Source organism: Pocillopora verrucosa, chromosome 11 (genome assembly GCF_036669915.1).
Source record: "Pocillopora verrucosa isolate sample1 chromosome 11, ASM3666991v2, whole genome shotgun sequence".
Lineage (NCBI taxonomy): Eukaryota > Metazoa > Cnidaria > Anthozoa > Scleractinia > Pocilloporidae > Pocillopora > Pocillopora verrucosa.
In genome coordinates, this window is record NC_089322.1 from 19,457,281 (window position 1) to 19,473,138 (window position 15,858).

Sequence of the window (15,858 nt, forward strand, 5' to 3'; positions counted from 1 at the left end):
ATGAAAGTGGCGTCAAACTTTTAATCGTTGTGTTTCCCTTGATTGCATAGCCACAAACTCTTTAACAGTAATACTTTCTTCTTTCTCTGCCCCTCTTGTACTTGGCAATCTCGGTGATGAGGGTTTAAGACTGCATTGGGAGGGGAACGAATGTTTCTATCAAACCTTGACAAGGTCTGAGTGTTCGTTTTCCTTTACGACGAGAGAATCTCCCTTGAAACTCTCCAAATCGTTCTGCAAATCTCTCAAGCAAACGTTAAAATCACTTTGCAATCTCTTTGGAGGCTCTTCAAACCCTTTGCAAATCCTTTACATTTTCGGACAATTCCTTAGGAACTCTTTGGGAACTCTTACAGACCCTAAATCAACCGGATAAAAGGAGTAAGTTTCTCAAGAAATTGGTGCTGCTTCAGTGGGAGAGTATAACAGTGTAATTTAGTACCATCAACTGAATTGATAACTTAAATTGGCCACCGTGAAGAGTTTAAAAGCTGATGTTTCGAACGTTAGTAGCGAAGGGCTCTGACGAAGGGCTAACGCTCGAAACGTCAGCTTTGAAACTCTTTACGGTGGCCGATTAACGTTATCAACTTAGTTGGTAATACTAAATTACCCCATAAAAATCCCCTTGATATCTCTCTGGAGACACTGAAAACCCTAGGGGAATTTTATACCTGATTTCCTAGAAGTGAGATTCCTCTGAACAGTGCCGGAGAATGGTAATTATAAATGACGTCTTCTGTATCATGGTCATGGATGAAGTATGTGTCAGGATTACTGGGACAAAGCTTATTCCTACCTGGAAGGGCCCTTATCCCCTAACCAAACTCGAACAGAGTTGGCCATCAATATGATCTTCTTGTGAACTCTCTCCCTTTGGGATTCCACCATTAGCCCTTTAATTCACACTAGTGACCAAGACAGAATTTCTCCTTACAACATCAATAAAATATCAAGCAGACAAGTTATGAGAATAAAGAAAGAGTCCAATGAAGGGATTATAGCTTGATATGATACCAAATTCTCCACACTGGCATAATAGGAACTGTATAAAAAACTGTGAGGAGAATTACTAATAAGAAATTAGGAGCAAAAGGGTTTATTAACTGAGGTGCATCCCTTTTCCATGTGACATGGATTAGATGTATATTTTGACATCAATAACTGTTCAGAAAACACTTCAAATTTTACTAAGTCAATATATCAAACTTTAATTGGATTCTTGGAAACTTTCAACCATTGAAGGTAAATGTACATTAAATGTGAATTTGTTTTGCGCTCTCAGGGTTGATAAAAGTTGAAATACCTTTTCCTTTTGAAGTGTGTTTCACAACCAAATATTGTATTATGGTGAATTTTACTCAAGAAAAAGCAGTATAAGAGACAATTCATTTTAAACCAAAAGTGCCTTTGTAACAACCAGCTGACTAAGAGATGTGTACATAGATTTGACCTTAGAATATGAAGCGTACCATTTTATATGCAGAGTAGGGGAGTAAGGAGAGAATAAAATATTGTTTCCACAATACTTTGTTGGGTAGCAACCCCCACCCTACTTCAGTGCAATGCAAATCACAGACAGAATTGATGTCTGCACAGTCACAAAACTGAACTTCCTGCTCATATTGTAAGAACATAGGAGAGTACAGTGTAATTCACTTTCCAAGCTAAATTGAATAACTTTCTACTCGCTAAGGTCATCAGAGTTCCGTGTGTTCACTTTTGAGTTGTTCAATCCTCTTGATAAAGTCTGATTTCTCTAAACATCCCACACATTCTTCATCCCAGTCACTGAGAATCTTCTTGAGCTGCTTCACTCGGAGCTTCTTCAGGTCAACATTGTTAAGGTCAATCTGCTTGTCTGCAATAGGGATCAGGTCAAAATTTATATCAGCATGTGAACAATTTCACTGTAATAATATCCCTATTAAGTTGAGAAAAAGAAGCCACTGACATGTGCAAAACCTCAACTAATATTATAGAAGCAAATACTTCACTTCCTTAGAGTAAATTTATCATTTCTCTCCCAAATAAAACCTTTTTCACACTGGTCATTGTCAAACAATGCTCTTTACATTTTCCCAAGGGTAGTATCTCAATGAGATTATAAGTACATAAATTGAAAGAAAATGAAAAAATAAATGAACTTCTTCACACTTAAACTTACCATACTGCAAAGCACAAATTTGGCTGTCCTGTTTTTTAAGGTCCTCACAGATCTTCTCTGCAGGTTTGTGGTAGCTCAGAGGCTTGAGGACTGCATTAAGAATACTGGTAGCAGCATCTTCAGTGCCTCCATGTAGTAACACTGGGTGATCAAAACAAAAGCGTTGTGATTAACTACAGTTGAGCTTCATCTGCTTATTTTTGAGGCATAAAGCTGTGTTTTCCTTTTCAGGCTGTAACTGGTAAAATTTATTGCCTGTAATACCTCTTATTATTGCCTAAAATAGCTTCGAATTCTTGAAAACTCAAGGCATAAGAGGATTTCTTTACCAGTTTAAAAAATTTATTTGCCTGTTTTGCTTAAATTGAGGGAGAACACTGATGAAGGGATTGGGAGTATTCCTCCTCAATCTCTCCCTGAGTGGAACAAAAGTGCAATGCAACTCTCTTTCTCCCAGTAATTTTTCAAGTTTTCCAGACATTTGTTGAAAGCCGTTAAACACTGACCCTGGTAGACCAAAAAGCTGACCATTGCGTATGTCAGAATTAAGGGGATAAGTGTCAAAAGACTTATGAACCCTATCACCAGATACTGATACATCCTATGAATAGCTTTGTCCTCCCTCTGCAATATTCAAGGTTTCCATCAGATTGAAGAAAGGCCCATGCCCACTGAAAGTTAGCCAGATAACTTTGCATAGTAGCTAAGAAGTTCTAACATCTTGTATGCCTTATGAATCCACAGACTATTAGGGCCCATTGAAGAGAGGAAGTGAGCGAACTGAGTGAGGTGTCATGTGCAAGAGTAAAGCACAGAGACCCAGCCAAATTTTGAATCCAAAGCTTAAACCAGACTTCTCGCATGCAAATGTATTGGTTTCGTACATCTTTTTAAACATGATCATATTATAAAATGCACTTACAAATCTGTTTTCTTTGTTCTTTGCCTTTTTGCAAGCAGCTTTGAACTTTTCTTCAATTGCTTTCATGTCAGACATTTCATCACTTGACAGTTTACTTGCAAAATTTGTCAGAAACTTTATACAAACTATCCATTAAAAGGAAAAAATATGTCCAATGTTAATGAAATAATGATGTTCTATAAAGCATGACAATACCACAAAATTGAAATAAATATTAAGAAAAAAAGGCATTTAGCCATGCAACATATACAAATACATTCAAAGCTTGAAGTTTTTTTTCCCAATATATCTGTTTTCACAGCTGTTTCAAGCCATCCAATTTTTTTCTGGGACATGTCCAGTATGAGGACTGAATCAAAGTAAAAAAGGTAGTTTACTTTTCCCTAAGGTTTTTCTTCCCAAGAGATAAGTTTTGATCTAAAAATTTGAGTAGCAGTAAATGATTTTTACAAATTTTCTTGGAGTGAAAGTGTTACTACACACAGGCTTTGGTGTCTGTTTGAAATTCTCAACAACTGTGAAACACAGTCCAGAGGAAATATGACACACAGTTGAGACAACAGATGCTAAATAAGTGTAAACTATCGCTCCATTATTTCTTATTCCTGGATCAGTCCAAGAATGAGCTTGAGTTAGTAAAACATCAAGACTCCAAGATAAAGATCAACACCGGCTCAGTAAGTATTACATCATATGAGTTGAAAGTTTTAAAAGGAACTGTTACATTATACTTAAGATCGTGCATTTGTACCACTCCACAAGATTGTTGCATGTAAAGGCCGAAAGCTTAAGTTTTTCATAAATTACTAAAATCTAAAAAACTTAATCAAACTTAAACTTTCGCTGAATTATCTTTTTTATAAAACAAAAAAAGTACATTAAGTTTAGTATCTAGGTTGCAAGTCTTAATAAATTATGTCGTGTCAAAAAAAAAGTGCCTTTGCAATTCTATGGCCTAGAAAGTTCTCATAATTTCCCTGAACCCTTGGCGGGTCTGTTGAGTGAGATACAAGAACTCTTCATTATCTCTACATGTTTAAGTCTAAGTGAAGGCCTAACAACCGTACAGCCATACGTGTCATGTTGTAAGTTTAGCTGAGTTTCAGTTCCTGCCGCTTAAAGGTTGTATGTAAGACTTACCTTCACACTCTCCTTCTTTTAACTTCGCCTCTGTCAGTAAAACTTGACAGCCGAGTAAGGCGTTTAGTGTGAGAACAATAAATAACCACATCCTCAAGAAATTAGCTCGATCACACAAGTAAAACCATAAAATCACCGAAGCCTAATTCGTGTACACTCTTTGGCGTTAGCCGGTTGATTACGCAAATGCCAGTGCTATCGGTCTAGTTGGCGATCTCTGATTGGCTTAGATATCTCATCGGCCGACAGTTTTCATAGCCAGCGGTTTAAAAGGAAGAAAAAAGCCCGCATATTTATGACCAGCGTTTCAATTTTTAAAAAACTCAGTCACCAGGCCTCGACTGCGGACAAGACGCTCATACATATCGCTATGGAAATAAAACTACGCAAATGGAAGGAAATGTTTCTCTAATCTGTTTTTAAAATCGAATGACGATCGTAATGGTGGATCTAAGAAGGAGACAAGCTGGTAGTTGAGATGTCTTTGTCGTCAGTTTTTCCTGCTTACCGGGTGTTTACACCCAAAAGCACAAGCAAAAGTTAGTTGACTTACATGTGTTAATGTTGTTGCTCACCAATATTTGTGGCTAATTAGCGCGATTCGAACCACTCGATAATTCTTGATGTTGACAACAGTACACAGAAAACTGTCAGCTTTTACGATGGGTCGTACCTTTCTTCTCAAAATAATGATGTTAATAATAGTTTGGTAAAAACTTTCCAAAGAAATCAATTGATCATTGAACATTTGGCAAGGATATTTCTAAACTTGTTTGTATTAACAACAAATCGGAAAATCTCTGATTCCGAGTTACATCATACTGGATGTCACAGATGATTTCTATCACAAGATCCATCTCGTTGTTAGCTTTATGTTTTCCGCCCAGTAGACATGAGTAGAGTATATCGTTTAAGAAAGATCGCTGACTTTTTTAAGATTATGGTTCTTTAATAACACTGGATAGGATAAAATAACAGGCTATATATGTGTATTTTATTAATAGAAAAATGTTCTTTATGATGTGGAAGCAGGTGGAAAAATAGAAGTAAAACAATAATTCAAATGGTACATTACCAAGCACTCTAAATAATAAGGTTACAATCCTAACTGGTGGAAAGCAAACAAATCTTATATCCACAAGCATGGTTTCAGACAAGAAACCTGGACCTTTGCCTTGTGAATTTACCCTATATTCCTTAGCAGTGACTAGGATCCAATGTTTTCTCGTAGTATCATTCCTGAATCACACATTAAGGTCGCAAGAATAAGAAAGTGATCACCAACTTAAGAAGCTCTTGATTGTTAAACAAATTCTCATTGTCAGCACCATAAAATGTATAGGAAACAGTATGGAGAATTGCATACTGATATTAAGGTGTGAAGGATTAATGAACTTAACAAATTCGTCAAATAAAAAATCATGAAAGGCTCTTTGCTGCCAAGTTTCCACCAAATTTCAATATTGCTGGACCAGGTCTCCCATCTTAACTTTGATATTTTAATAGTTAATAGCTCTCTTCAAGACACCATGGTCACAGTACACAAAAAATATGAAAAGCTGCTTCTATTGTTAAGCAATTATTGGATGAGGGTGAGCATGATATCATGAATATCAAAACCAATGTCTGAAGTTTGATAATCATGATATCATGGGACAACCAAATTCAATAATTGTTTTATTATACATTTTTCAAACTGCAACGGAAGACACTTCTCTGAGTTTGCTTAAGTATGAGAACACTACACAGATGAGGGGAGTGGAAACTAGGCAGACTTTGAAGTCAACATGATGAATGCAATATCCACCTAAGGTATTGCATTTGTAGTGGCAACTTCACACACTATTATACATTGATGAATGCTCTAATGCCTGATCAGATTTTTCATGATAAGTATAACCATACTACACAATGAGCTAGCAATATTGTGCAATTTGAGTCATTCTAGAGAAGACTTCTTTCACATTTAAAGAAGATGAAATTGTCACACAAGAATGAAGCAGTTTAGTGGACTTGAAAAGGTTTTGTGTGTAAATGTTCCATTGACAGTTCCTCTTTAAAATTGTATGGCATCTGAATGAAGAGCAATGCAAAAAGTCTGATTTCTAATGACAAAACTGTATTATTACATTTATCCACCATGTGTAGGGTTCTGGAAACAACTAGCAATGCTGCAAGCTCAGTTCATTCTAAAAAGAGCAAAAATAAGCACCTGGCCGAGGCTGAGAAACAGAAGGCTGAAGCTGAAGTGAAGGCTGCAAAAGAGAGGGAACAGGTACCTCAGTAGTTTGTTGTGTTTACCTCCTATAGATGACCAGGACAGAATTTCTCCTTACATTATCAATAGAATACCAAGTAAACAAGTAATGAGAATAAGGAAAATATCAATTAGGGATTATTGGTTGATCCAACACCAAATTCTTCAAACTCACGTCATAAAAATTGTATGGCTGACAGTAAGGAGAATTACTAATGAGATCTATGAGTGAAAGGCTAACAAGCTAATCATTCAGAGAGAGGTAATCTGTGTGAAGATGTTTGTGTGACTATTTTGCGTGATAAGTGTTGTGGTACGCAGATGCTTTGGCTTGCATTGTGTGACAAGCACTGACAAGCATTTGCTCTGACGAAGGATTAACGCTCGAATTAAGGGGGTGAGTTCTAAAGTAATTGTGGTGCTTACGTCGGTGGGAGAGTATAACAGGGTAATTTACTATTATAAACTGAGCTGATAACGTAATTGGCCACAGTAAGAGTTTGCAAACCGGCTGACGTTTCGAGCGTTAGCCCTTCGTCATAGCGAAAGTCAGGAGGGCTAACGCTCGAAACGTCATCCGGTTTGCAAACTCTTTACGTTGGCCAATTTACGTTATCAGCTTGGTTGATATTTCTAAATTACCCTGTAACGCTCGAATTGTCAGCTTTAGAACTCTTTACGGTAGCCAATCAACATTTTCAACTCAGTTGACAAAACCAATTACTATTGTAGACAGCCAGTGTGTTATGAAATAACTGTGTTGTAACAGTATGACATTCAACATACGCTAGATGTTTCAATAACAGAAATAACCGGGCATGGTCGTCTGGAACTCGAAGTTTCTGATAATCCCCTCCCCATCCATAAGGCCTGCATCTGGAAGCCCGGGGGGTGGGGGGGAAACGGGGCTTGCGAGAGCGTTTATGGTGTTACCCGTGAGTAGTTTGTGACGTTTCCTTATTTTTGCAGCAATCTGTCCGCTTATATGAAGTGTGGTCAAAGATCAAACAAGAGGAGAACGATGAACATTACCAATACCTGAAGGAAAGAGTCGCCATACAACATGAACTCATCAAAAGACAAGACTCGCTCTTTAAGAAGCGTCAAGCTCACCTGGAACAGAAACGGTGGCAGGTGAGATTTTACAGCTTAAATTTTACAGAAGAGTTAACTGAAGAGTTACTGCCGAAAGGTAACTTGAACGGCCGGCGAGTAGGACCTTACCCAGTAAGCGCTTCGGCACGACCGCCACGGTTTCAGCGCCTTCAGGAAAGTATGAGGCCTCTGAGCAACGCCAGTCGGTGAGAGGTCTGCAAGGGTCTGGCACTAATAATTATTTTTGCATGAGCCCCGGCAAAGCTCTCTCCGACTCGCCTGTGAGGGTCCAAACTACACCTGAACCAGCAAATTCTGAATCGGAATGTTTTAGTACATAGCTACAAGTACGGAGTGCATTACTTCTTTTAAGCCATTTTTTTGATGGAGGAACATGACTTCCATTAACGTTAATTCTTGAAATGAATCGTAGTTTGAAAGGACACACAGACAGTTAGAGGCAAGAATGACGTGGAATGGGTCGAGATCAATTAAGGATGGGAAAGATTAACGGTGGACTTAACGCGGATTGCGAATAATACGCTTAAAACAAAAGTCTAAATGTTTCTAGATGCGAAACGATGGCATTGTTGTTCCGTGCTGCATTTCAAGCGTTACTCTTGTTCCCAGGGTCTCTCTCTTTCTGACCAGAAACTGCGAATAAATTTGTCTAAACGTTAATAGTAAATTTCGATTTGACGGTTTCCTCGAGACGTAAGCTTGGGACTTTAAGCCGACGTTTTTTGACCATATTTCGATAGACTGTTAATGAAAGTGGTAAGTAATAAGTATAATAGTGTTTCAAACATTAGTGAAATGCGTGAGGGGAAGTTGCTGGATTCTTTATCGTAAAAGAAGGAAGCTTCGATTGTGCTCTCTTTTGTTAATAGAACCCTCTAGAAGCAGTAGAGATCTCGAGAAAAACCACTGACTTGAACCTCACCCGGGCGATCAATCACTTGTCTAGGTTTAGTGTCTCCCCCAACAGTTCTTCCATGTAGTAGAACAGAGCACAGTCGTAGAACAGTCGAATTAAGCTTCCTTTTCGAAATAAAATTTTGAAAACATGTCGCTATTGTCATGGGCACTGAAGGAGATGATCGTGTTAATGTGAGAATTGCATTGTGAATTTCATGGTATGATGTCTCAATTGTATCATGAATAATTTACCTATCAATCTAATATTTGCATTTTAACTTTTGGATACGAAATTGCCCCACGAGATGGTATGCACAAAAAATATAATTATCATACGAATTTACGCTGTTTTGACTGAGAAAGTTTTTGTTCTTTATGTCTTCTCTTTTTATAATGCGTAACACCGTTCTGTTAGCTCACTCTGCGCCTTAATGAGATGCAAGTTTCATGGTAACACTTTGTTGTTTAAAGTGTTGGTTCTCAGTCATGAATATATAACCATATTTTGTTCAATGTACAAGTCGTAATGCCTTGAAACTCTGTACTTTTTAGCTGAAAGAAGCAAAACGCTTGTCAAAGATGGCCAAGTCGAAAGAATACACCGATTTCGTTCGAAATGTTTTAGGTAAGTGAGAAATTTTTTGAAATTTGTTTTTCGTTTTTTGGGTTAAAATACTTTTCACATTTTCGACAGCGTTTAGTGGATTTAAACTTGCATTTTCTTCAAAAATGAACGACTAACGTTTCTTTATTTTCGCTTAATTTTCCTTCCAATCCGTTAAAAGATTTTGTAGAAAACTGCCTTATTGCATAAGCAGTTGAGAGGCAAATAGGAAAAGTTCTTATCCTGCCGTGTGCCGTACGTGTAAACATTGTTCTTAAATCTCTGTTCCCTGTTCATCATTTTACGTGGAAGTACAAAGCTATGTACATATGTTAGCCATGAATGTTAGATTCCGGAAGACTAAGAGTAGTAGATGGTTTCATCGTAATAATTGAGCGCAAATCAGCAGAAATCATCCTCCCCCCTTCACAAATAAAATACTTTATCTCTGCACCTTGTTTACTTTAGAACGTTTGATACGCTCAGCGGATGCTTCTTGGAGACAGTTTTGTGATTTTCGCGTAGGTTTTTCTTGCATCTATTGTAAAAGAGAACTTGAAGTGAAATAATGGGCCTCTCGAAATCAGGTGCAAGGCCAGTTTCCTGTGAATCATTTAAATCCGTTCACTCCTACCATCAATGGAGTGGTAGTCTCTCAATACGATTTCAATACATTATTTGGAGTCGGATGTGGTTGCATTCTTCTTCCGCTCGCCGTTTGCTTATGAAAAACCGTTTCCGAGTACGTTCCTTGCCTCAGCTTTCTTCACTGCCATGGTAAACTTGTGCAGTTTTTCATCCACTCTGGCAACCACGAACAACTTTTCCTCAGGAGATATTGCAAAGGAAGTAATTAGTCTGCGAGCAGGGCATTATTGTTAGCTGCCTTCGGCACGAGTGTTTCTCTACCTGCGAGAAACTGAGATACTTTGAGAAACATAAGTCAGCGAAAGGTCTGTCAGAGGTCTAGCGCTATTGACTAGTCTAAAATCCTTCCGCGGGCAGAGAAACGCGCGTCTTGCAGTGGAAATGACCTGACCTGCACAGTTGCGCAGGCTAGGAAAAAATTCGCTGGTATGTTCATCCACTGCGGCTAAATTACTTGAAGAAACATTTGCTTTCACAGCTCAAGACAAGAAGAAAGCTCTCCGTTTAAAATCACACGTGCGTGTCATTAGCAGCCACGAACCAGTCCGTGCGCCACAGTCTGCGCGAGATACCAAAAGTAGCTACGAAAGTGCAAAAACTCAATCACCTGGTCAATCTAGTCTGGACAGTCACGGAACGGCAGTGGTAGAAAGTTCGCTTCTCACGGATAATTTCAAGGAACTGCTCCATGATCCTGTTGAGGTTCAGTTGCAGAAGTTGTTGGGTGCGGGTGCCGAAGATTTTCTTCATCCGACTTTCCGCGAAGGAGCTAAGAAAACTCTTAATCCGATGGCGACGCAGAGAAAACGTACGTATTTTAAGAACCTTTTTTCGCGTAAGAACGCGCGCGCGCGCGCGGGTCCATACGTGCGGAGTTCATGCGCAGAAAAAGGAACACGTGGTTCTCACGTTGTTGTTGTTTGAACTAACTAAGATCTTCTAAATTTCGCCTTTGAATTTTTATTGAAACTGTAATGACGCACTTAGTATCAGGCTTTTGGTTAGTACAGACCAGTAAAAAGCGGGCGCGCAAAAAAATTTCAAGTAAGTGAGCGCGCAGCGGGAAACGACTACGTAACGTTTCTCATTTTCCTTTTTTCCTCGCGTGCCTTCCTTTTTAACAGCCTCCACTGACTGAGATCTTGAACAGGTCAGCGGTGACTTATTGTGTGACCTGTATGACTTGAAATAACAAAATTTATTCTTTATTGCAATTTTGTTCAGTGAGTGGCATTGGAGCGCGTGAGGCTGTGGGGGATACTGAGGAGCAATTCGCAATCTAAACTAGAAACACAAGATGACATGATACCAGTGATGTAAAGGTAATTCAATTTTTTGCACAATCTGTAACTAAATTCACTCTTCGACGTCTTTTGTCATCCCTGTGTCTTTCAGTTTCAATTTATTCTGACGTCTGTAGCGTGGTTTAGCGTTTCTAACTATTATTTTAAGATTTCTAACTGTTTTAAAATTATATTCTTGCGCCCCGAAAACTACTCAGAATTTCGTCACGTCACTAATTGGACCTTGGCAAGAGACTCAGTCACAAACTGATCTTAACTTGAGCAATTTTTGAAGTTCGCCACCTCTCTAAGCTGTGGTTAAGTTTTGGGCTTAGCATTGCAAAAGATCGTGATTGTATTTCGTCCCTGCATATAAATGTTCTGATGTTGTTTCTCTACTGGGCTGAAGTGTAATCAGTAGGAAACACCATTTTTTTTTAAACATATGTTTTTTTTTCATGTCGTAGAATGCCTACAGGGCTTTCCTAAGGGAGTGTCTCCACAACAACGTACCTACAGTGCGAAGGAGTTTCTGCAAGGGCGAAGAAAAACGTGAGTAGAACACACCGTCATGAATTATAAAATGATTGTACTGGTCAATGATTCTGTCATTTTGACCTTTTTGTGAAGTTAATTATTTCCTAATTTATAAATTAATTTTTATCACTGTATTTTGGACTTCGATTAGACGACGCTCTTTGCTAAACAATCTTGTTTTACCAGTCATCGACTCGTTACTTTGTGTGGATTTCACTTGTTCCGTGTGTTATTTGGATTTTCTTTAAATTAACTCTGTGGTTGTACGATTGGACTCCATAGGACTTCACAAAATCATTTATCAGAAAATACGACTTTAGCTTGTCGTATCATATTTTTAAAGGAGGTTTACTAGAGAGCCTCGATTTTGTGCACTAGACCCATTTTTCCCGGCTCGTATCCAAACGTATTGATCGCGTAGTAATAATGTTACTGAAGCTAAATCAGTCGACACTCGAAGAATACTTTTGTGATTTCATAATTTTCCGCCTGTAGGTCTTTGAAGAGGATCGTGTAAGTGAGAGCCAGTTGATACAGGACATTAATTCACACGGCATCGTTTAGAGCTTATGTTCAGAGTAGCTCATATGAACCGTGATAAAACCAAACTACTGGTGAAAACTATGGACCCCGAGGGACCCTCTGAGGGGACAGTGAGTCGTCCACCAAGATACGATCCGCAGCAGATACTTGACATGCCCATGGTTAAGAGACGTGAATGGAATGGTTCAATCTTGGATAAAGTAATTTTGAATTTAGTGTCCAAATGATCCGGGATTGAATTAGATAATAGGTTTTTCTCAACTGTTGTAATACCTCCTATCCCCATCCCCTCTCCCCCCTCCCCTCTCCCCCCTCCCTTCCCCCACGACGCAGCACCGCAGTCATTAAGAAACGTACCCCCTTGGGATGAATTAGCTTAATTTGCCTGGACTATGCTTCGCTCGTGATTGATCTAAAAACTAAGAATTCGCCCTGGTCCCTAGATCAATCGTCTCTAACTATAACTAATCATGACTTGGTCAAACGCGTGTTCCCACGCTTTTGACACTCATCTTGAGATTTACTTTATGGCGGACCCATTATGTCAAATACCACATGACGATCAGCAAAAGGACCCTTAAACCCTTACAGGGCAGACCACTCTCTAGGAGGTAGAAAAAGAAATGGATTAAACTCGTTAGTGTTAGAAAGCACTGAGATTTAATCGCATATCATTAAGGGGAAGCATCAAAATTCCCAGTCGCTTTAGACTTAAAAAACCAGGCCTTAGCCTAAAAGTTACAGCTGTTTTTTAACCATTTTCATCCCTAGGAAACGCGTCTTGCACGATTACCAACGCTCGCATTAACAGACGCTGATGGAGAACGCCATTCGATACAAGAACCACCCTCCCCTAGAGCAAAAGCACACATGAACCGGAGAAAAAAGACGTGATTGTCGGAGGAGAAAAGATTGTATTCCTCACTGAAGAAATGGCGACCTGTGAGGAGAATTCGCCAAACGACACAAGGCTCTTGGATGTTCTAAAGAACTGGCTCCACTCTCTAAAGGGCCACATAGAGGGATCAATATAAGAGAAACTCCTCTCAGCCCCTCCAAGTAGCATGGGCTCAAGGGAAGCGAAGAAGAGCCAGGGTAGATTGTGGGAACCGCTTAGTTTAAGTGCCCTTTGGAGTACAATGCACCATTCCCGCTCCGGGTAGTGGCGAATTCTTGTTAGGTCAAACAAAAAGGTGGAAAATACAATGATAACATTTTCCTTCAGTAATTCATTCGAGCAAACTGTTTGCAAGTGAAGTCATTCTTCGTGTGATATTATGGAAGTGTCACATGTACAAGGGCGAGGGTCGTCATGTTTTGTTTGGGAGGCGAACTTGGTCGAGCGAACACCTTAAGGTAGTCGTGGGCAGAGTGGGATTTCTTCTTCAGTCGTGTATCTGGTTGTTGCCCGATGATCTTCTTGGGAGTAAGATAGCTACAGACAAGTTTTCTTGAGGTGATTTTAATCAATCATCGAAAATGATAAAAGAGAGAGGAAAGCTCGTAATCCAGCCTTTAAAATAGTAATTTCATCATAGTTATTTATAGCAAGTGACTCGAACGGGTCTGTTTTCGGACACCTCCGTTCTAAGTGAATGTATCATAATTACGAGCGGTGAGATACGTTTTTAATGATCAAATCGACTTTTAAAAGAAGGGAAAGGTTTTTTTTCAGCACGAATTCGGAATGTAGGAAAGCTTACGTCTGTTTCCGTCTGAACTAAAGTTAACTCTAGTAGACATGTCTTAGATGGAGAGATCTCTGAACGTCCTTCCTTGACCTTCATTTCTCTGGGTTCACAGTGCTTCTCGTGAAACTTTAAAACGTTACCCACATGTGCCCCTATACAAACGCTGAAAAACTCAAAAGGTTAATATATTCTTTTAATTAACAAAAAGAGCATGAATTTTTGTAACTGTAAATCAATTTTCTTGTGAGAAGTTTTGTTTTTCAGGGCTTTTACTCTTAAGTTGAAAAACGCTGTGATTCCACTGCCAGAATGCTCGTTACTCATAAAAAACAGTTTAAAGATATTATTTTTTTGTAAATAGATGTTTGTTCCACGAACTGTTTTGTTAATGAGAGACGGAATCTCTTTAAATGAAATGTTATCTTAACTAATAAAGTTTGATTTTTTAATTCATTGTTACTGTGAACCTGTACCTGGTAAATTTTCCCTAGAGGGTTTTGTTTTTTTTCGGTTTTGTTTTTGTAATCTTCAACTTTAATACCATATTTCAGTAGAATGGTTCATGAACGCTCTTTGGGAAATAACTCGCTTTTTTTCAGTATTTATTACCGTTTTATTTTAATTTCATTTACTTTTTTAAGCAATTGTTAGTGCACTGACTACATCTTTGGAAGTCTGCCATAGAATTCCGTAAGCCGCTTTTTTACTCCTTCACACCCCCCTGCCCTCCCCCCTGCTGTTCACGTTTTGTCGCTATCAGCGTAAATCCCTGGTTACGAAGGTTTTCTAGGAGAGCGGACGGCGTGAGGAGACCTAAGTTTCCAAAATGGGCCCGCAAATCTGAGCAACTGATGTTCCGTCCATGAGACAGGTAGTCCGTTCATTTTTTCCGGACATAAATTGGTTTGATCTCGTCAACTAGAGTAAGAGCAGGCGGTTAACACAGATCCAGTTTAAAATGGGAGTAACTTGTTGAGTTTATGGGAAATCAGGGAGAACATTAAATTGAGGCGATCTTTGCTCGAAACAGCGTAGTACTTTGTCAAAGAGCGTGTTTTCTTTTTGGGAAGAAACGGCCTGAAAGAAAATTTATAAAGCGCGGCTTTGCTTGGGAATGTCCAATACAGCTTTGCTCTCCAGTAAGATACTTTGTGTCACCATCTGATCGCTAAATGCTATAGATGTGTGCGCTCGAAACCAAGTACTGTAAGTCCATAATCACGAAGAAAAAAGTAATGTTCTTATTATTAACTCTTCCCATATTAAAAGGTGCCAAAGCCTATCGTTGTTGCGCCACAAAAATTACTCATAATTCCACCACGTCAATACTTTAACTTGGCAAGAGACTTGAGTCCCAAACTGATCGTAAATTTGAGCAATTTTTGAATGTTTTTGCCACCTCTGTAAAGCCTGTGGTTAAGGGTTTTTAGGGCTAGCATTGCAAAGATCTGTGATTGTATTTCGCCCTGCCACATAAAATGCTATAGATATGTGCACTCGAATCAAGTACTGTAGTCCCATAATCACGAAGAAAAAAGTAATGTTCTCATTATTAATTCTTCCCATATTAAAAGGCACCAACGCCTATCATTGTCTCCTGAACATGTTCTTAACAACTCATTAGTATAATTTAATTTTAAGCTTGATTCCAGTGGAACTTTTTTTTTTCCAGAAGGCAAAAGTGGCCAACAGGCTCTTGCAGGTTTAGAAGCTTCAAAAACGTGCCGATTTAATGGGTGCTCAGAAAGACTGGTAACTGGTGTGTCAACTGTGGAAGACTTACCAGCAGTAACGACATTCAGTAAGTATGGAGAGCACTTGAAATGTCCTATGAGCTTGTCCCAATCTCTGAACTCACTGCTATAATTCCTCTGTAACACACACATTTTCTCAAATCCTGTTGAGGTCTGCATGTAAGTTGAGTGTCATGTGTGCTGATTCAAAGTACAAGGGGTTGTCCACCTTGAAGAGATGGCCTTGACATACATATCCTAAAACAATACTTTGTAGGCAATTTGGGAAACCTGGAGAAAAATCTTCAGACTGCAGACCA

General features: G+C 38.9%; 1 protein-coding gene and 1 pseudogene across 1 annotated transcript; one reads left to right on the forward strand and one right to left on the reverse strand.

The window, feature by feature from the left end:
* Nucleotides 1-1,137: 1,137 nt before the first annotated feature.
* LOC131787317 (mesencephalic astrocyte-derived neurotrophic factor homolog) lies at nt 1,138-4,429 on the reverse strand. The gene is given in 5 exon segments (XM_059104423.2): nt 1,138-1,861; nt 2,168-2,299; nt 2,302-2,308; nt 3,090-3,214; nt 4,230-4,429. Coding segments are annotated over 5 exon segments (516 nt in total). The 5' UTR covers nt 4,321-4,429; the 3' UTR covers nt 1,138-1,700.
* Nucleotides 4,430-4,628: 199 nt separating this feature from the next.
* On the forward strand, nt 4,629-13,323 carry LOC136276970 (uncharacterized; annotated as a pseudogene).
* Nucleotides 13,324-15,858: the final 2,535 nt, after the last annotated feature.